Source organism: Chiloscyllium plagiosum, unplaced genomic scaffold, assembly GCF_037043375.1.
Source record: "Chiloscyllium plagiosum isolate Xiang-an unplaced genomic scaffold, Cpla_swu_hap1 HiC_scaffold_22, whole genome shotgun sequence".
Lineage (NCBI taxonomy): Eukaryota > Metazoa > Chordata > Chondrichthyes > Orectolobiformes > Hemiscylliidae > Chiloscyllium > Chiloscyllium plagiosum.
Genome location: NW_028270160.1, coordinates 3,030,544 through 3,052,527, shown reverse-complemented (window position 1 = coordinate 3,052,527; position 21,984 = coordinate 3,030,544). Strand labels below are relative to the sequence as shown.

Sequence of the window (21,984 nt, the reverse complement as noted above, 5' to 3'; positions counted from 1 at the left end):
CCAATGTGGTCTCACCCCTTGTTGGCTTGTCAAATACTGTCGGGAAACCATCCTGCACACATTGGACAAAAGCTGACCCATCTAAAGTATTCAAATTACTGTATTTCCAGTCAATATTTAGAATGTTAAAGTCCCCCATCGCAACTACCCTGTTACTCTCGCTTCTATCCAGAATTATCTTTGCTATCCTTTCCTTTCCTTTACATCTATGGAACTATTCGGAGACGTATAGGAAGCTCCCAATAGGGTGACCTTTCCTTTCCTTTCCTGTTTCTAACCTCAGTCCATACTACCTCATAAACGAGTCCCCAAACATCCTTTGTACCATCTTCTCTGTTCTTAATGAAACATCTAAATCCCAGAACCTGCAACAAACCATTCTTGTCCCTGCTCTACCCATGTCTCCGAAATGGCCACAACATTGAAGTCCCAGGCACCAACCATGCTGCAAGTTGACCCACCTTATTTGGATGCTCCTAACCGTTGAAGTAGACGTACGCTAGAAAGAGCCCCAATTATCCAGGTATCTGAAATCCTCCCTCCTGCACCTGGGAGGCAACACACCAACTGTGAGTCTCTCTCGTTCCCACAGAACCTCCTGTCTGACCCCCCAACTATGGAGTCCCCAATGACTAATGCTCTGCTCATCTCCTCTTCCCTTCTGAGCAACAGGGACAGACTCTGTGCCGGAGACCTGTACCCTATGGCTTATCCCTGAAATGTCTACCCCCCCTCCCTCCCAACAGTATCCAAAATGGTATACTTATTGTTGAGAGAAACGGCCACAAGGGTTCCCTTTCCGTCCCCGACTGTAACCCATCTGCCTTTTAAATGTACCTGAAATGTGACTACCTCCCTGTAACTCCTCTCAATAACCCCTCTGGCTTCCAATCGATCCGAAGTTCATCCAGTTCCAGTTCTCTAACCCAGTTTTAGAGGAGCTGAAGTTGGGTGCACTTCCCACAGATGCAGACATCAGGGACACTAGTGGTGACCCTTACCTCCCGCGTTTTGCAGGAGAAACATTCAACTGCCCTAACCTCCATTCCCACTATTCCAAATTCCCAAAGGGACTGTAGAAAAATAAAGAAATAAAACCTACCTACTTACTTTATCAATCTGGGGCACAGAATCTTTTTTTTTGGTGAGAGGAGGAGGATAGGTGGGAGATACTACCGAACTAGTGTTTTGGGTAATGCAATCACCCAAATATATTACTTCACTTACTCAGCAGGATCGTGTCTGCTCCTGCTCAGTGTGCGCTCTGCCTATTCACGAGGTAAGTTTTAAAATCAGTGATTCACCTTCCTGTCAGCCCCTGGTCAACGATCCCGGTTTTCCTGCTGCTGAAACAAAACAAAATTGAACTGTGTCAATGTTCCCTCACATGGACGGCAATCGTTCCGGCAAGTAAATGAATGGCCTTACTTCCACTCCTATATCTTATGTTCTTATGGTCTTAAACTTATGGCCATCTTCTAGGACAATTTACCTTGGGAAATAAATGCTGCTGTGACCAGCAATGCTCACATCCTGTGAACAAGCAAAATCACTAAATAGCTGACCTCCTCTTCTCTCTGTGGAAAAGAACAAATAAAAAATGTGAATTGACCCAGAAAGAGGGAAAAACATTATAAGTTCCTCATTGAATACTCAACTACGCATTCCAATATTCAGTTTGAAAACTATAATTTGAAGAGACCTGGGAGCAAGTTGCTTAATCTCAACTAAGTATATTTCAATATACTGAAAAGCAGCTGAGCTTTTAATGCATGTGAGAAATACGTACTGTGGCTACAAGAGTAGATCTGACACTAAGAATACGGTTTTAAAGATGCTTTTTTAGAAGTGTGGGCTTGATTATTAACACCTGCAAAATTCATTCCACACTACAATTTAATTCATGTGTACTGAGTTTTGTTTTTTTTTTGTTAAATTTATGAAGCAGAACCTACCTTCTGGAATAAAAACTGTAAAGGGTGTTGCCAAAAGCATTAACTTATCTTCCTCCTTTAAAGTAATAAAGATTACAGACCAACCTAAGGAAAGGTTCTGAATGGCTTAAAAAGAGTTGTAATACCCACATCTTATGATCTAACCAATATAATTGCACTGTGTATTTCTCTATCTCTCCATAAACTAAAATATTGTGAAAGATCAATAGCTTTGTGTTTGATAAAACTGCTTTGGAACAATGTGGTTATTGAACTGACTTTTATGGTTCCAATTCTATTTTGTATTTCAGCAGTAAACATGTCTGGTTTACAGATGGTTGGATTAGCCATGTGTGGGTTGAACATAGAACTCAAGGTCTTTGCTGGCCTTTGTGTTCTTTGGCAGCTTACAGTCTTAACAATTGCTCAGTCACATCTCATCTTCTAAAGACTTTTTTTTAGAAGTAGTGTTTTAAAATCCAAAGAAAAGAATTTAAATTTCTAGCTATTCGTTCTTTCAGAGCCAAAAGAAAACTTTACCATTTTTAACTATTTAAAATAGCTAACAACAGAATTGTAGAGTCCGCAAAAATGGCATGGAAATGTTGAGTTACTGAAACTGAATTACTGTTTTAAGAAAGAGAACAGTTGAAGGTGGTTCTAGTTCTCATTCCTACTTAATGTGACAATTTGCAATGCATACTTGGAAAGTTGCAGCTTCAGACCCTGGCCTCGATCCAAGTTGGGACCCAATGGCCTGAACTTTGTGGTAATAACAGGCAGCCTGCAGTATTATTACTACACTGAATACTGACAGAAATGTCTGAAGTTGCTGTCATTGAGTCTAAACTCACCAGAGGATATGCCATAGAGGTCCCAACTGATTACAATCCTGTATTGAAGAAAACCTCAATGTCCGTGCTAAAGGCATCTGGATGGATATATGAATAGGAAGGGTTTAGAGGGATATGGGCCAAGTGCTGGGAATGGGACTAGATTAGGTTAAGATATCTGGTCAGTATGGACAAGTTGGCCTAAAAGATCTATTCCTGTGCTGGACATCTCTATGACTCCATAACTGTCATTGTAAAAATGCTTGGAAGAAAAGTTAAACCTTGTTGACTGAGTTGTAACTGGAGTTTTAGTGATAAACTAACTTCATAATTGCTGCTCAGCACCCTTACTGGCCCCAAAAGGCCAAGTTTGTATCTATAAATTTCCATATTTGTCAGCATAAAATTGTATTCAGAGGGGCAGGAGAATTGATGTTTCGGGCATAAGCCCTTCATTAAGAATGTACGGGTGGCCCATTCCTGATGAAGGGCTTATGCCCAAAATATTGATTGTCCTGCTTCTTGGATGCTTCCTGACCTGTGCTTTTCCAGCACCACAGTTCTTGACTCTGATCTCTAGCATCTTCATCCTCACTTTCTCAAGACTTTTTGTATACTTTTATCTACATGCAATCATAATTCTGTATTTCATGATTTGAACATTTAAATTTAAATCAAATTGGGTTTCTCTGAGCTCCAGACTTCTGAGTGGCACTAAACAAATGGCAGCTCATGGCATTCATTGAGCCCAACTCTCAATTGCATCAAACAGCTATCAGAATGTTTTCTGATCCTTTGTTTTCTTAAGTGTTATCCCAATAAATGACTCCAAGGGCTTCTGAGCCACAACTACACAGAGCTGCAAAATGGCTCAAGACTTTTTAATGAAACCTAAGTTCTTCAAAGATAACAGAAGCATTTTCACTGCAAGAAACTGCCCATTTTGACTGTTTTTTTTCTCTTTCTCTTCCCTTTCTCACTTTCTGTCTCTGACTTTGATTTTGATTCAGTGTTGGAACATCCTGTGCCATTAATGTTCCAATTTTCAGCTTACTGTCTTTCACTCACTCACTGTCACGTTCTCATGCTCAGTCTTCCACTCACTCACTCACGTGTGCAGAAGTAGGGATTTCAAGCCGTGCAACAATTATGGGGTTAAAATGGTTCTCCAACACTAAGCTTATAAAGCATAAAAGCCACAAAGCAATGTTATTGCAGCTGTGAGTCGCATGGTTTGTTCTAATAGATAATATCGCAAACAAATCTCTTGAGGACATCCTGCTGCATGATTAACTTTGTCCACCCCAGCCCAACACCGGCACCTCCACAGCATGATTAGTCCTTAGCCCCAACTTTGATCCTGTAAGTCTTTTTTTTAAAACATACTAAGTACTGACGTTGTTTCTATAACTGAAAGCAATGGGTCCTAGCAAGGCAAGCTGTCCTTAACTCCAAGGTTTGTCTTTAGAGGATTTCTGTCTTCCTGTGACAGCGGTGAACAGATGTGTCTATTTCATTTCTTAATTGGATTACATGATGGTTATCCTGCTTCATTGTTGTGATATCCTAAGTCCCAGTTCTCCTCAAAAGTGTCTGATCCTGTTGGAGTGTGATTGTGATTGTGACGCAATGAGAATTGTATATAAGCTTTTTGATTCTGTTGTTCTTGAAGCCTGCTGGTATAATTGAGGTATACAGTGTGGAAATAAGCTCTTCAGCCCAACTTGTCCATGCCAAACAGGTTTCCTAAACTGAGCTGGTCCCATTTGCCAGCATTTGGCCCCTATTCCTCAAAGCTTTCCTATGCATGTACCTGTCCAAAGGTCTTTTAAATGTTTTATTTTAAAATGCTTAGGAGAAAAGTTAAATCTTGTTGACTGAATTGCAACTGAGGTTTTAGCGATAAACTAACTTCATAATTGCTGCTCAACACCCTTACTGGCCCCAACAGGCTAAGTTTGTATCTGTAGATTTCCAGGTTTGTCAGCGTAACATTTTATATCAAGGAGCAAAAGTCGACATTTCAGGCATGAGCCCTTCATTAGGAATGTGGTGGGGGGGAGGTACTCCTCTGGCAGCTCATTCCATATACAGTATACACCGCCTTCTCTGTAGAAAAAGTTTCCCCATAGGTATCTTTAAAACCTTTCTCCTTTCACCGCCAACCTAAACCCTAGAGTTTTGAACTTCTATACCCTGGGAAAAAGACCTTACCTCATTGCCCCTCATCATTTTATTAATTGCTATAAACTCACCCCTCAGCTTCCAACACTCCAGGGGAAAAATGTCCAGCCTGTCCTCAAGCCCTCCAGTATCGGTAACATTCCTTTTTACATCCTTCCAGTTTTATGACATCTTTCTTATAGCAGGGCGATCAGAATTGTACACAGCACTCCAAATGTGGCCTCACGAATGTCTTGTACAAATGTAATATGATGTCTCAACTGCTGTACTCTGTGCTCTGACCAGTGAAGGCAAGTGTGCCAGACACCATCTTCACTGCCCTGTTTGCCTGTCACTGCACTTTGAACAAAGAGAACCAGTTCCTTCAAACACACTTCACTTCACAGGGTCCTGTCGTTAACTATGTAAGTCCTGCCCTGGCTTGTCTTTCCAAAGTTCAACACCTCACATTTATCTGAATTAAATTCCATCTGCGATTCCTCATCCCACTGGCCCAGTTGGTCAAGTTAGACAACCTTTTTCACTGTCAACTATATCACCAATTTTGGTGTCATTCGCAGACTTAGTAACCATGCTCCTATGTTCTCGTTTCAAATTGTTTATATAAATGACGAACAACAGTGGACCCAGCACCAAGCCTTACAGCACACTGTCACAGACCTCCTGTCTAAACATCAGCCTTCTACCACCACCCTCTGTCTCCTGCTATCAAGCCAATTTTGTATCCAGTTGGCTGGCTCTCCCTGGATCCCATGTGATCTAAATTTAATAACCAGTATACCATGTATCTTGTTAAAAGCTTTGCTAAAGTCCGTGTAGACAAGTCCATGTAGTCTCACCAGTCTGTAGTTCCCTGGCTTTTCCTTTCTTAAATAATGGCATATTAGCTGCCCTGCTGTCTTACAGCACCTTATCTGTGGCTGTCAGTGATACAAATATCTCTATTAGGGGCCACACAATTTCTTCTCTAGATTCCTACAATGTCGTGGGATATGCTTGATCAGGATCTGGAGACTTTTTTTACCTTGATATATTTTAAGACCTCCAACGTCTCCTTCAATAATGTAGACTTCAAGACATCAGTATTTACTTCCCTGATTTCCCCAGCTTCCATGTCTTCCTCTATGGTAAATACTGACAAGAAATTTTTGTTTATAGCCTCACCCATCTCCTCTGGCTCCTTACATAGACAACCTCGTTGAGAGAGTCATAGAGATGTACAGCACGGAAACAGACCCTTCAGCCCAACCCATCCATGCCAACCAGAAACCCTAACCTCACCTAGTCCCATTTGCCAGCATTTGGCCCAAATCTCTCTCAACACTTCCTATTCATAAATCCATCCAGAAGGCTTTTAAATGGTATAATTGTACCAGCCCCCTCCATTTCCTCTGGCAGTTCATTCCGTAAAGTTCCAAAATGCAGCACCTTGGATTTATCTAAATTAAACTCCATCTGCCACTCCTCAGCCCATTGACCCACCTGATCAAGATGCTATGGCTCTCTAAGGTAACTTTCTTTGCTGTCCATTACACCTCCAATTCTGGTGTCATCTGCAAACTTACTAACTATACCTCCTATGTTTACATCCAAATCATTTACGTAAATGATGAAAAGCAGTGGACCCAGCACCGATCATAGCAGCACACCACTGGTCATAGGCCTCCAGTCTGAAAAACAACCCTCCACCATCACCCTGTGTCTTCTACCTTCAAGTCAGTTCTGTATCCAAATGGCTAGTTCTCCCTGCATTCCATGAGATCTAACCTTAAACCTATAAAGATCACATCTACCGCTCTGCCCCCATCAATCCTCTTTGTTACTACTTCAAAAAATTTGATCATGATTTCCCACGCACAAAGTCATGCTGACTATCCCCAATCAGTCCTTGCCTTTCCAAATATATGTAAACCCTGTCCCTCAGGATTCCCTCCAACAACTTGCCCACCACCGATGTCAGGCTCACTGGTCTATAGTACCTTGGTCTTTCCTTACCTCCTTTCTTAAATAGTAGCACCATGTTAGCCAACCTTCAGTCTTCCAGCACCTCCCCTGATCTTTTAAGGTTTCCTATTCTCTCCCTAGTTACTCTTTTTGCCTTTAATATGCTTATAGAATCTCTTTAGATTTTCTTCTACCCTATCTGCCAAAGCTATTCTTGTGTCCCTTTTTTTGCCCTCCTGATTTCCCTGTTAAATGTACTCCTCCTCTCCCTATACCCCTCAGAGGTTTATTTGATCCTAATTGTCTATACCAGACAAATGCCTCTTCTTTTCTTGACCAAAGCCTCAATATCTCAAGACATCCAGTGTTCCCTACTCCTGCCAGCTTTGCCCTTCACACTAACAGGATCATGCTGGCCCTGAACTCTGTTATCTCACTTTTGAAAGCCTCCCACTTGCCAGGCATTCCATGAACATCTTCCCCCAATCAACTTTTGAAAGTTACTGTCTAAGACCATCAAAGTTGGCCTCGACCACAGTTTAGACTTGTGGGCCAGACCTATCCTTTTCTGTAACTTTTGAAACTAATAGCGTTATGGTTACTGCTCCAGAAGTGCTCCCCACTGACATCTCTGTGACGTTTCCCTGCCTTAACCAAGATGAGGTCAAGAGATGTACAGAGAAACAGACCCTTCGACCAGATATCCTCACAAATCTAGTCCCATTTGCCAGCATTTGGCCCACATCCCTCCAATCCCTTCCTATGCATATGCCCACCCAGATCCTTTTAAATGTTGTAACTGTACCAGCCTCCTCCATTTCCTCTGGCAGCTCATTCCATACACGCACCACCCCTGTGTGAAACATTTGCTCCTCAGGCCCCTTTTTAAATCTTTTCCCCCTCACTCTAAACCTCTGTCCTCTAGTTCTGGACTCCCCCACCCCAGGGAAAATACGTTGGCTATTTACACAATCCATGCCCTTCATGATTTTATAAAACTTTATAAGGTCTGCCCTCACCATGGAAAACAGCACCAGCCTATTTGGCCTCTCCCTATAGCTCAAACCCTGGCAATATCCTTGTAAATCTTTCTTTGAACCCTTTCAAGTTTCACAACCTTCTGAAAGCAGGGAGACCAGAATTAGATGCAATATTCCAAAAGTGGCCTAATCATTATCCTGTACAGCTGCAGCATGACCTCCCAACTCCTGTACTCTGTCTGAGCAATAAAAGCAAGCATACCAAACTCCTCCTTCACTATCTTGTCTACCTGAGACTCAACTTTCAAAGAACTATGAACCTGTACTCCAAGGTCTCTTTGTTCAGCAACATTCCCCAGGACCTGACCATTAAGTGTATAAGAGCTGAAAATGTGTTGCTGGAAAAGCACAGCAGGTCAGGCAGCATCCAAGGAACAGGAGAATCGACGTTTTGAGCATAAGCCCTTCTTCAGGAAATTCAGCTCTGATCTCCAGCATCTGCAGTCCTCACTTTCTCCATTAAGTGTATAAGTCCTGCCCTGATTTTGCCTTTCCAATATTCAGTGCCTCACATTTATCTAAATTAAACTCTATCTGCCACTCCTCAGCCCATTGGCCCATCCCATTAAGATCCCGTTGTACTCTGAGATAACCTTCTTTGCTCTCCACTACACCTCCAATTTTGGTGTCACCTGCAAACTTACTAACTATACCTCACATACAAATCATTTATACAAATGATGAAAAAGCAGTGGCGCACTTCTGGTCACAGGCTTCCAGTCTGAAAGGCAAATCTCCACCGCTAATCTCTGTCTTCTACCTTCCAGCCAGTTCTGTATCCAAATGGCTAGTTCTTCCTGTATTCCCTGTGATCGAACCTTGCTATCCAGTCTCCCTTGAGGAACCTTGTCGAACGCCTTACTGAAATCCATATAGACTTACATTTCACAAATTCCTCCCTGTCCAAGACCGTAACACTATGGCAGTCAGTATCTATGTTGGAAAACTAAAATCCCCACTGTTACATCCCTACTTTCTTAAAGCTATCTTCGATCACCCTACATATTGCTCAAGGGAGGGATTAATCAAGAACAGTCAGCCTGGTTTTGTTAATGAGAACTCACGTCTGACCAGCTTGAACATTTTTGAAATGGTAGCCAGGATTGAAGATGAGGTCAGTGTTTTTTGATGTAGCCTACTTGGACTTCTGCAAGGCTTTGGACAAGGTTTTGCATGGGAGACTGATAGCGAAGGTAAGAGCAAATGTGATGAAGGAAATTAGGCAAATTGGATCCATAATTGCCTGAGTGGCAGGAAGCAGAGAGTGTAATTCTGTCTGAAAGTCTGTGTTCAGTGGGGTCCCATAGAGGTAAGTGTTTGGGACCCTTACTATTTGTGGTTTACATAAAAATTTAGATCAGTAAGTTTGCAGATGAATCAAAAATTGGGGTGTAAATAGTGAGGGGGATAGCCTTAAATTACAGGAGGATACAGACAAGCTGGTCAGGTGGACTGATAAGTGGCAAATGGAATTTAATCTGAATAAATGTGAGGTGATGCACTTGAGCAGGACAAACAAGGCAAGGGAGAACATGAACTCTGGGAAGCACTGAGGATCAGAGGGACCTTGGTGTGCATGTCTGCTGATCAGAACGAGTGGATAAAGCGGTAAAGAAGGCATATGGGATACTCGCCTTTCCTTAGAGCAAAGGAGGTTGAGATGTAAAAAATTGAGGGACAGAGATAGGTTTGACAGGAAAAAATGTTTTCTCTTGATGGAGGGATCAGTGACCAGGGGCATAGATTAAGGTAAGGGTCAAGAGGTTTAGAGGAGATTAAAAGGAAAACCTTTTCACCTGGAGGATGGTGGGAATTTAGAACTTGCTACCTGTCAGATAGAGATAAAAACCGTAATAACATTAAAGAAGTATTTAAATCTGCACTTACGATGTAAGGCATAAAAAAGCTTTGGTGAAAGTGAAGACTACAGATGCTGGAGATCAGAGTCCAGATTAGAGTGGTGCTGGAAAAGCACAGCTGATCAGGCAGCATCCGATGGACAGGAAAATCTATGTTTCTGGCAAAAGCCCTTCATCAGGAATGAGGCAGTGAGCCTCTGGGGTGGAGAGACAAATAGGAGGGGGGGTGGGGTTGAGGAGAAGGTAGCCAAGAGTAGGTGGATGGAGGTGGGGATGAAGGTGATAGGTCGGAGAGGAGGGTGGAGCGGATAGGTAGGAAGGGCGATTGGCAGGTAGGACAGGTCAAGAGGACGGTGCTGAGCTGGAAGGTTGGAACTAGGTTAAGGGGAAATGAGGAAACTGGTGAAGTCCACATTGATGCCATGGAGTTGAAGGGTCCCGAGGCGGAAGATGAGGTGTTCTTCCTCCAGGCGTTGGGTGGTGTGGGAGTGGTGGTGGAGGAAGCCCAGGACCTGTATTTTCTTGGCAGAGTGGAAGGGGGAGTTGAAATGTTCGGCCACGGGCCAGTGGGGTTGATTGGTGCGGGTGTCCCGGAGATATTCCCTAAAGCGCTCTGCAAGAAGGTGTCCAGTCTCTTCAATGTAAAGGAGACCGCATCGGGAGCAACGGATACAATAAATGACATTTGTGGATGTGCAGGTGAAACTTTGATGGATGTAGAAGGCTCCTTTGGGGTCTTGGTTGGAGATGAGGCGTGAGCGCTGGTTTTGCAATTCCTGCAATGGCAGGGGAAGGCGCCAGGAGGGGAGGGTGGTTTGTTGGGCATGGACCTGACCAGGTAGTCATGGAGGGAATGGTCTTTGCGGAAAGCAGATAGAGGTGGGGAGGGAAATATACCCATGTTGGTGGGGTCCGTTTGTAGGTGGCAGAAATGGCGGCGGATAATGCGGTTTATGCGGAAGTTGGTGGGGTGGAAGGTGAGATCCAGGGGGGGTTCTGTCCTTGTTACGGTTAGAGGGGTGGGGTCTGAGGGCGGAGGTGCGGGATGTGGACGAGATGCGTTGGAGGGCATCTTCAACCACGTGGGAAGGGAAATTACGGTCTCCAAAGAAGGAGGCCATCTGGTTTGTTCTGTGGTGGAACTGGTCCTCCTGGAAGCAGATACAGTGGAGGAATTGGGTATACGAGATAACATTTTTTGCAGGAGGTAGGGTGGGCAGAGGTGTAATCCAGGTAGCCGTGGGAGTTGGGTTTGTAGAAAATAGCAGTGTTAAGTAGGTCGTCATTGATGAAGGTGGAGAGGTCCAGGAATGGGAGAGAGGTGTCAGAGATGGTCCAGGTGAATTTAAAGTCTGGGTGGAATGTGTTGGTGAAGTTGCGGGAGCACGAGGTTGCGCCGATGCAGTCATCAATGTAGCGGAAGAAGAGATGGGGAGTGGTGACTGTGTAACTACGGAAGATGGACTGTTCTACGTAGCCAACAAAGAGAGGCATAGCTAGGGCTCTTGCAGGTGCCCATGACTACCCCTTTCGTCTGGAGGAAGTGGGACGATTCAAAGTAGAAATGGTTAAAGGTGAGGACTAGTTCAGCCAAAAGAATGTGTGTGTCAATGAAAGGGTCCTGGTAGGGACGTTGGGAGAGGAAGAAACAGAGGGCTTGGAGGCCCTGGTCATGGCAGATGGAGGTGTAGAGGGATTGGATGTCCATGGTGAAGATGAGGCATTGGGGCCCACCTGAGTGTTAGGAAATGGGATTAGAACAGTTTGGCAATTGTTTTTGACTAGCATGGGCCAAAGGGTCTTTTTCTGTCCTGTAGATCTGTTTGTATGATAAATGTTCAATGGTTTATTAAAACTTTGATAGGAAATGCTTTTAATTCTGATGATAAACAAACAACAGTTAATTTTTTTATGTGAAAAGCACAATGAATTTTAGACAGAAAGGACTTGCCTTTGAGTAATTATTTAGCAGGTGAGATTTGCTATTCATCCTATGAGTGCAATTATCTTGCAGAACCTGAATTTAAATAATTCCCACTTTCTGTCTGCTTAAGCTGATGTCTCCATTTAAGAAACAGCATCCAGTCATAACTTGAATCTTTCCATACATGATGCTAGTCAGATAATGTGCAAGTGATTGATGCTTGCTTCATAAGTTCAATGTAGATATATATAATGTCTTTGTCCATGTCATTCTATTTTTATTAGATATTTAACTGGAATAATTCAGAAATATGAAACCATGTTATAATGTGAAATGATTGCTGCATTCAGCTTTTTTTCCCAATTGATATGGGGAAATACTTGCAAATATTAAAATGACTGTTGTAAGATTATATTATGGAAAGGAAAAGGGTATTTAGTGCATGCATTCCTTTCAAAGTTTTATCTGGTACATATAAATTCTCATTTGTGACTTGTATGTTATGAGATATCAATATTTTGGATAGTGAATTACTGTATGACTAATAGATTTATGATTTCATAATAAAGTATTAATATAAATGTATTTAATTGTAGGCCTTCAGAGATGAACTTGAGTTCCTTATTCAAGAGCAGATGAAAAAGGGTAATAACCCAGCTGGTCTGCTTGCCCTACGACAAATAGCAGATTTTGTAATGGCAAGCTCTGTTTCAGCTTTTCCCACAGCGCAATTTAGTAAGTGCCTGAAAAAAATTCAAATTATATATTTCGAAAAGTGTGGAACTCAAATGTTTTACAGACAATTCTGTTAAGCTTTATATTTACTTTAGATCTAGGGATAACCACACCAATCAATGACCTGCGCGGCGTTGAGTCTGCTACTTTTGTGAAAGGAGAAAAGTTGACACGTTGTAAAGTTGCAAGCCTTTACAGAATGGTGGATCTGTTTGGATGGGCACATTTGACCAATACCTGCATAACAGTAAGTATGTGTTACAGCAATATGTTCAATTTTTAGTGTTTTCCTTATGCTTCTAATTTTAGATCTGAGAAAGTTTGAAGGAACTAAGTAATAAGAATAGATGAAACAAGTATTGCTAAGTACATGCCTTAAGTTTTAAAAAAATCGCACAACACAAGGTTATAGTCCAGCAGGTTTATTTGGAAGCACTAGCTTTCAGACCACTGCTCCTTACATGCTTTAAAATTTAGAAAACACCTTAATCCATTGACAGCTTAACAATCTTTTTTCTTTTGTTTTTCTCTTAAGTGAATAATGTTTCTGCCTTGCGTTCTGGATGTTATGACCACAGGAACTTTTTTTTAAAATTTCACAAAATGTGGGAATCACCGGGCACGAATGCTGACCTTGCCTAAGTGATTTTGCTCGGCCATTTGTTATGGATTAGGCCAGACCCCTCAAAATATTTCAAGAAGGTAGCGCAGACCCTAACTTTGCTAGTTGTTTTAAGCAAGTGTAAAGTGGATATTCCAAGAGATGATCACCTGGTCAAACAAAGAACAAAGAAAATTACAGCACAGGAACAGACCCTTCGGCCCTCCAAGCCTGCACCGATTCAGATCCATCTAAACCTGTCGCCTATTTTCTAAGGATTTGTGTCCCTCTGCTCCCTGCCAATTCATGTTTCTGTCTAGATCTATCTTAAGATAGATCTAGTGCTATCATGCATGCCTTAACTACCTCCGCTGGCAATGTGTACCAGTCACCCACTACCTCTGTGTAAAGAATTTTGCCCTCACATCTCCCTTAAACGTTTCCCTTCTCACCTTGAACTCGTGACCCCAGTAATTGAGTCCTCCACTGGGGAAAAGCTGCTTGCTATCCACCCTGTCTATACCTCCCATGATTTTGTAGATCTCAATCAGGTCCCCCCTCACCCTGTCTTTCTAGTGAAAATAATCCTAATCTACTCAACCTCTCTTCGTACCTAGTGTCCTCCATACCAGACAACATCCTGGTGAACCTCCTCTGCACCCTCTCCAAAGTATCCACATCCTTTTGGTAATGTGGCAACCAGAACTGTATGCAGTATTCCAGATGTGGCCGAACCAAAGTTTTATACACTGTAACATGACCTGCCAGCTCTTGTACTCAATACCCTGTCCAATGAAGGAAAGCATGCCGTATGCCTTTTTGACCACTCTATTGACCTGTGTTTCCACCCTCGGGGAACAATGGACCTGAACACCCAGATCTCTCCTGTGTTTCAGTTTTCCCCAGGGTTTTTCCATTTACCGTATACTTCACTGTTGAATTGGACCTTCCAAAATGCACCACTTTGCATTTGCCTGGATTGAACTCCATCTGCCATTTCTCCACCCAACTGTCCAATCTATCTATATTCTAGTGTATTTTCTGACAGTCCCCTTCACTGTCTGCTATTCTACCAATCATAGTGCCATCTGAAAACTTGCTAATCAGACTACCTAAACCTTCCTCCAGATCATTTGTGTATATCACAAACAACAGTGGTCCCAGCATTGCTCCTTGTGGAACACCACTGATCACAGTTCTCCATTTTGAGAAACTCCCTTTCACTACTACTCTCTCTGTCTCCTGTTGCCCATCCAGTTCTTTATCCATCTAGCCAGTACACCCTGGACTCCATTTGACTTCATTTTCTCCAGCAGCCTTCCATGGGGAACCTTGTCAAACCTTACTGAAGTCCATGTATATGACATCTACAGCCCTTCCCTCATCAATCAACTTTGTCACTTCCTCAAAGAATTCTATTAAGTTGGTAAGACATGACCCTCCTGCACAAAACAATGTTGCCTATCACTGATACGCCCATTTTCTTCCACATGGGAATAGATCCTATCCCTTAGTATCTTTTCCAGCAGCTTCCCTACCTCTGATGTCAAGCTCACTGATGTCAAGCTCAATAATTAACTGGATTATCCCTGCTACCCTTCTGAAACAAGGGGACAACATTAGCAATTCTCCAATCCTCTGGAACCTTACCTGTATTCAAGGATGCTGCAAAGATATCTGCTAAGGCCCCAGCTATTTCCTCTCTCACTTCCCTCAGTAACCTGGATAGATCCCACCTGGATCTGGGGACTTGTCCAGCTTAATGCCTTTTAGAACACCCAACTCTTACTCCCTCCTTATGCCAACTTGCCTTAGAGTAATCAAACATCTATCCCTAACCTCAATATCCGTCATGTCCCTTTCCTCGCTGAACACCGATGCAAGGAACTCATTAAGAATCTCACCTATTTTCTCTGACTCCACATATAACTTTCCTCCTTTGTCCTTGAGTGGGCCAACCCTTCTCTAGTTACCCTGTTACCCTGTTACTCCTTCTACATGAATAAAAGGCTTTGGGATTATCCTTAACCCTGTTTGCTAAAGATATCTCATAACCCCTTTTAGCCCTCTTAATACCTTGTTTCAGATTAGTCTGAGCTTTGTCTGTCTTCAGTCACCTAGACCTATGAATGCTTCCTTTTTCCTTTTAACTAGTCTCAATTTCTCCTATCATCCATGGTTCCCTGATCTTGCCATTTCTATCCCTCATTTTTACAGGCACTCTAATCAACTTCTCTTTTAAAAACCTCCTGCATATAAAATGTGGATCGACCTTCAAACAGGTATGGTTGGCCTTCCCCCAATTTAGTACTCTTCCTTTAGGACCACACTCATCTTTGTGCATGTGTATTCTAAAACTTGGGACTTATGATCATGATTCCCAAGCCACTTAGTTTTAAACAAAGCAAAATTTATTTACAATATTACTGAATGACACATAATCAACAGAAAACAGAATACCGAATAACATAACCTCTCTGAAAACCCAATGGATCATCCCAACTTTATGATAGTGTCCCAAATGCTTTGAAAAATTCCCATAAACACCCCTTGGCACAAAAGGAAAAATCAAACACAAGTTCTTCCCGAATAGAGAGAAAGAGTACCAGCATGGGCCGACTTCTTTGTTTCCAGCTGCTATTTTCACAGAACTGCTAAAAACGAAACCAAACCAGAAAAAAGCTGAGCTGAGAGAACTGACCACATTCCTTTCATTGTACAAGTGTTTTTTTTTTAAACTTGAAAGCCTTCTGCCTGAGGCAGTATCTGTTATCTATTATCAAATTGACCCTAAAACACAGTACCCCGGACGTTTTGGAGTCTGTTGTTTACGACCTCTCTGGAAAAAAATTCCAAGGACTGCAGAACGTTGTTAAAGGAGGTGCTTCATCACACCTGCCCCCCCCCCCCCTTAAAAAAAATCAAAATCCAAAGATGGCTTCATTTTAAAACCCCTTAAAAAATGTTAGTACTCTTAAACATACATATATATTACATTGAGTCTAAACATGCAAGCATGCACAACTACATTACATTTCAGTCTGTTGTACTCTGGCACCGAGCACCTCAGTTTCTCATTTGAATCTCGACAATGCGTCAGCAATCACGTTTTCTCATCCTACCATATACACAATTTTCAAATTGAATGGCTGTAACAACAAGCTCCATCTAAACAGTCTGGCGTTTTTTGTCCTTGAATTTCTCCACAAACTTCAATGAGTTATGATCAGTGTATATGATTGTCTTAGAAACATTACTGGTAACATAAACACTGAAATGTTGTAATGCCAACACCAAGCTCCAAGTCATCTCCTCAGCCGTCGAATATTTCTGCTGATGAATGTTCACCTTCCTGGACAGATACCTGATATGTCTTTCTGTCATCCTGTCATCCTCCTACAAGAGCACAGCACCAACACCCACATCACTTGCATCGATAGCCACCCTGAATGGCTTTGCGTAATTAGGTGTGGCTAATACTGGGGCAGTCGTTAACAAAGCTTTCAGGCTGTCAAATGCCTTCTGATAGTCTGCTGTCCATTGAAAGTTTTTGCCTTTCTTTAGTAATTCAATGAGTGGAGCAGCCACAGTGCTAAAATTTAATCCAAATTTTCAATAAAATCCACTCAATCCCAGGAACCATAGTAATAATCTTTTTGTTGATGGTATGGGAAACTCCCCAGTTATCTTTGTTTATGTATCCCGTGGGGTCATTTGTCGAAATCCAATAACATGGCCAAGGCAGGTGACTTGGACTTTAGCAAATTCACTTTTAGCCAGGTTTATCAACAAGCCTGCCTTCCGAAGTTAATCGACCTAGTCTGTTAAATGTTGTATATGTTCCTTCCATGTGTGACCAAAAATCACCAGGTCATCGATGTGTACGACGCAGTTGAGTAATCTGGCAATGAACTTATTGGCTAGTCTCTGAAATGTGGCTGGCGCATTTTTCATGCCAAATGGCATGACTTTAGACTGATACAGTTCATTCAGCTTTACAAAAGTTGAAATGGCCTTTTGCTGTTTGTGACAAATCCAACTTAAAGGTATAAGTTGCTTGTCCCACCACCTCAACACAGTCTTCCAAACACTGAATCGGATATGCATCCATCTTTGTAATTGCATTGACTTTGCAATAGTCCTCGCAAAACCGTTGGGTGCCATCTGGCTTTAGCACCATTACTATGGGTGAGCTGCAGTCACTGTAACTCACTTTGATTATGTCATCTCAGAGCATGCGTTTTTGAACCCATGCCAACTTTAGATGGTTATGCCGATAAGGATGTTGCTTAATTGTAACAGCATCTCCTATATCTACATCATGGATAATCAGATTAGTACTTCCCAGCTTATTTCCACTTAGCTCCCCATGTGACAGTAATAACTCTTTCAGGTCATTTCTATTTTCCTCTGGAAGGTAACTCAATAATGTAGGAGGAGAAAGTGAGGTCTGCAGATGCTGGAGATCAAAGTTGAAACTTTATTGCTGGAACAGCACAGCAGGTCAGGCAGCATCCAGGGAACAGGAGATTCGACGTTTCGGGCACAGGCCCTTCTTCAGGAATGAGCAGAGAGTGTTCAGCAGGAGAAGATAAAAGGTAGGGAGGAGGGACTTGGAGGAGGGGAGTTGGAAATGTGATAGGTGGAAAGAGGTCAAGGTGAGGGTGATAGGTCGGAGTAGGGTGGAGGCGGAGAGGTCAAGAAGAAGACTGCAGGTCAGGAAGGCGGTGCCGGGCTGGAAGGATCCGGCTGAGACAAGGTGGGGGGAGGGGGGATGAAGAAACTGGTGAAGTCCAAGTTCATCCCCTGCGGTTGGAGGGTTCCCAGTCGGAAGATAAGACGCTCCTCCTCCGACCGTCGGGTTGTTGTGGTTTGGCGGTGGATGAGTCCAATGACCTGCATATCCTCGGTGGAGTGGGAGGGGGAGTTGAAATGCTGTGCCACAGGTTGGTTGGGTTGGTTCGTCCGGGTGGCCCAGAGGTGCTCCCTGAATCGCTCCGCAAGTAGGCGGCCTGTCTCCCCAATATAGAGGAGGCCACACCGGCTGCAGCGGATGCAGTAGATGATGTGGGTGGAGGTGCAGGTGAATCTGTGGCGGATATGGAAGTTTCCCTTGGGGCCTTGGAGACAGAACCCCACTGGTCCTCACCTACCACCCCACCAATCTCCATGTACAGCGCATCATCCGCCGTCACTTCCGCCACCTCCAAACAGACCCCAGCACCAAGGATATATTTCCCTCCCCTCCCCTATCAGCTTTCCGTAGAGACCACTCCCTCCGCGACTCCCTTGTCAGATCCACACCCCCCACCGACCCAACCACCACTCCCGGCACCTTCCCTTGCAACCGCAGGAGGTGCAACACTTGCGCCCACACCTCCCCCCTCACTTCTCTCCAAGGCCCCAAGGGAAACTTCCATATCCGCCACAGATTCACCTGCACCTCCACCCACATCATCTACTGCATCCGCTGCAGCCGGTGTGGCCTCCTCTATATTGGGGAGACAGGCCGCCTACTTGCGGAGCGATTCAGGGAGCACCTCTGGGCCACCCGGACGAACCAACCCAACCAACCTGTGGCACAGCATTTCAACTCCCCCTCCCACTCCACCGAGGATATGCAGGTCATTGGACTCATCCACCGCCAAACCACAACAACCCGACGGTCGGAGGAGGAGCGTCTTATCTTCCGACTGGGAACCCTCCAACCGCAGGGGATGAACTTGGACTTCACCAGTTTCTTCATCCCCCCCTCCCCCCACCTTGTCTCAGCCGGATCCTTCCAGCCCGGCACCGCCTTCCTGACCTGCAGTCTTCTTCTTGACCTCTCCGCCTCCACCCTACTCCGACCTATCACCCTCACCTTGACCTCTTTCCACCTATCACATTTCCAACTCCCCTCCTCCAAGTCCCTCCTCCCTACCTTTTATCTTCTCCTGCTGAACACTCTCTGCTCATTCCTGAAGAAGGGCCTGTGCCCGAAACGTCGAATCTCCTGTTCCCTGGATGCTGCCTGACCTGCTGTGCTGTTCCAGCAATAAAGTTTCAACTCAATAATGTATCCCATTTTTTGACGCTTCCTCATTGTCCAATTTAATTTGAGGAATGTCCAATTCAGAATCCTCTGAACTTTGTTCTTCCCTCTGTTGTAATCAATAATACATTCTCTTTTTGCTTTCCTTCCCTGTCAAAATATCTTTTGAGCATATTCACATGACTCACTCTGTGAGGTTTCTTTCTGTCTGGAATCCTTATCAAGTAGTCCACCTCATTCAATTTCCTTTCTACTTGATAAGGTCTACTAAACCTTGCTTTTAAAGGTTCATCTATCACTGGAAATAACACTAATACCTTGTACCTGACAGCAAAATTGTGAATTTTTAATTTCTTGTCTGCTTCCTGTTTCATTGTATGCTGTGATACTTTTAAATGCTGTCTAGCCAACTCCCTAGTTCTATTTAATCGTTCTCTAAAATATGATATAAAGTCCAAATATGTCCTCTCTCAATTCTGATTTACCAATTTCTCCTTAATCAATTTTTATGGTCATCTCACTACATTCCCAAAAACTAATTCAAATGGACTGAATTTGGTCGATTCATTTGGTGCATCTCTGCTCGCAAAAAACATAAACAGAATTCCCTTATCCCAATCATCTGGATAGTCTTGACTATAGGCTGTCAACATGGTCTTCAATGTCTGATGCCACCTTTCTAGCGCTCCCTGTGATTCTGGATGGTAAGCAGTAGATTTGAGTAGTTATATTCCTAAGCTGACCATAATTTCCTTGAATAATTTTGATGTGAAGTTTGACCCTTGATCTGAATGTATCTCAGTTGGTCGTCTGTGTCTAGTAAAAAATTTGACTAATCCTCCACTATCCTTTTAGCTGTAATCTTGTGTAATGGAACGACCTCTGGAAATCTAGTTGACACATCCATTATTGTTAACAAATATTGATTCCCACTTTTTGTTTGAGGTAGGGGATCTACACAATCAATTAAGATTCTTGTAAAAGCTTCCTCAAATGCAGGAATAAAGGTGCAAGTTTTATTACTGCCTATGATTTTTCAATTACCTGACGTGTATGTCGCATCTGGCAAAATACAACTCCATCCTTGTGGAGTCCAGGCCAGTAAAAATGATCTTGTATTTTCGCTCGAGTTTTTCTGACTCCTAAATGACCCCCATTTGCGCCATTTGCAACACCTCCTTTCTATAACCCACTGGCAATATGATTTGATTCTGCCCACTTCTCATCTGCCTGAATATGTGATGGTCTCCATTTCCTCATTAAGATACATGGGCCAGGTGCTGGCAGGTGGGACTAGATTGGGTTGGGATATCAAGTTGGCATGGACAAGGTGGACTCAAAGGTCTGTTTCCGTGCTGTACATCTCTGACTCTATGACATCGTTTTTAAGATAATAACATTCAGGGATACATTCGGATTCTTTTTCTATTTATGCCTTTTGATACAATTGCTTCAAGTTTTCATCTTTCTGCTGTAATGCAGTTAATTTCTCTGATCTAAAGATGTCACCTGTGTCATCTATCTGCTCCTGGCTTGTCTCAAACATCTGATCAAACAGGGACTCTGCTAATTCCACTTCAACTTTCTTATCTGTACTCTTTGATCTCCCTGGTTTCAACTAGTGATTTTGTGACCTCGTTACTACATAGAAAGGAAAAGTCCCAGGATATATGACCTGCAATAGTCCAGTTGCCTGAGTTTCCACTGGCTTTTTAACCACAGTAGGCAGCACTCCTACCGATGAATCCACTATATCATTATCAAGGACCAGTTGCATTCCTGGAGCTGAGAGTTTGTCCAGTACACCTACCACAAATTCTCCAGTCTTCACTGGACACTTTAACCTCACTTTACATAGTTGAGCACTTCGTGACTCACCACGAATTCCCATTACTAGTATCTTTTCTGACAATAGTCCTTCAAAAGTACATAATCTCCTCATCTTTCAGCATCACAGATGGAGAGAATCCTGTGTCTCTTAATATTGTAACTTCTTTACCTGCTGCTCCTGGCCTATGCGAATAAACTTTATCTTCGCACGTATATGGTTTAAGAAGATCTGGCACTTCCTCCTTAACCAACCTCTGATAGGCTTGTACATTCTGGTGCAGCTTTCTAGCCTCCACTGTGCTTTCCATGGCCACTCCAACAAAATTCACTGGCTCATCCTGTTTTCCTACATCTGGCTTTCCAGTGCTTTTCCTAACCCACCAACATAGTGATTTCATGTGGCCTACTTTATTGTAGTGAAAACACTGGAGCTTTTTACCTTCTCTGTCCCCTTCAAAGGTTTCCTTTTTACCCTGTGGTAAGTTATCCTGATGATCTTCACTGAGATCTACCTTTCCCTCGCCACACAAGGATTTCTTTCCCAGTTTCTATCCCTCACTGATTGAAATTGATTCCGGAAGCAAAACTTTGCTTCATGGACTTACTCATAACCATCTGCCGTTTCAGCTGCTAATCTTGCCATTTTAACTTTCTGCTCTTCTACATGAGTTCTCACTTCTTCAGAAAGTGAATTTTTGAACTCCTAAGTGCCAGTTTCTGAAGTTCAAGCTCCTTCTCTTCCTTTCCTCCCTTTCCCTTTCCTTTTCTCTCTCTCTCTTCTCTCCCTTTTCTCTTTCCTCTGCTTTTAATGGTAAAGCTACTTCATTTTCAATTGAATTTTAGTCATCTCTAAAGATTCTGATGGTGTTTCCAGCAAATTTAAATGTTGAGCTATTGCTGTAATTATCTCTCCTCTCCTTAAGGAAGGAGGCAGCTCCAGCTGCAGCTTCTCTGCTCGTTCCAGCAGCTTGGCCTTAATCACCTTTTGGAAAAGCCCAAGGACACTTCTTCCATCCCCAGAAACCTCTTGGTGACTGAAAGAGCCATTGCTATCTCAAGCACTCTG

At 43.0% G+C, this 21,984-nt stretch overlaps 1 protein-coding gene across 5 annotated transcripts in view; it reads left to right on the top strand.

The window, feature by feature from the left end:
- add3a (adducin 3 (gamma) a) overlaps positions 1-21,984 on the top strand; it is a 272,718-nt gene that overhangs the window by 182,987 nt on the left and 67,747 nt on the right. For all 5 annotated transcript variants that reach the window (XM_043713108.2, XM_043713114.2, XM_043713107.2 and 2 more), the window contains 2 exons: positions 12,315-12,453; positions 12,549-12,700. In XM_043713108.2, coding sequence (XP_043569043.2) covers positions 12,315-12,453; positions 12,549-12,700 — 291 coding nt within the window. The remainder of the gene's footprint in view (positions 1-12,314; positions 12,454-12,548; positions 12,701-21,984) is intronic.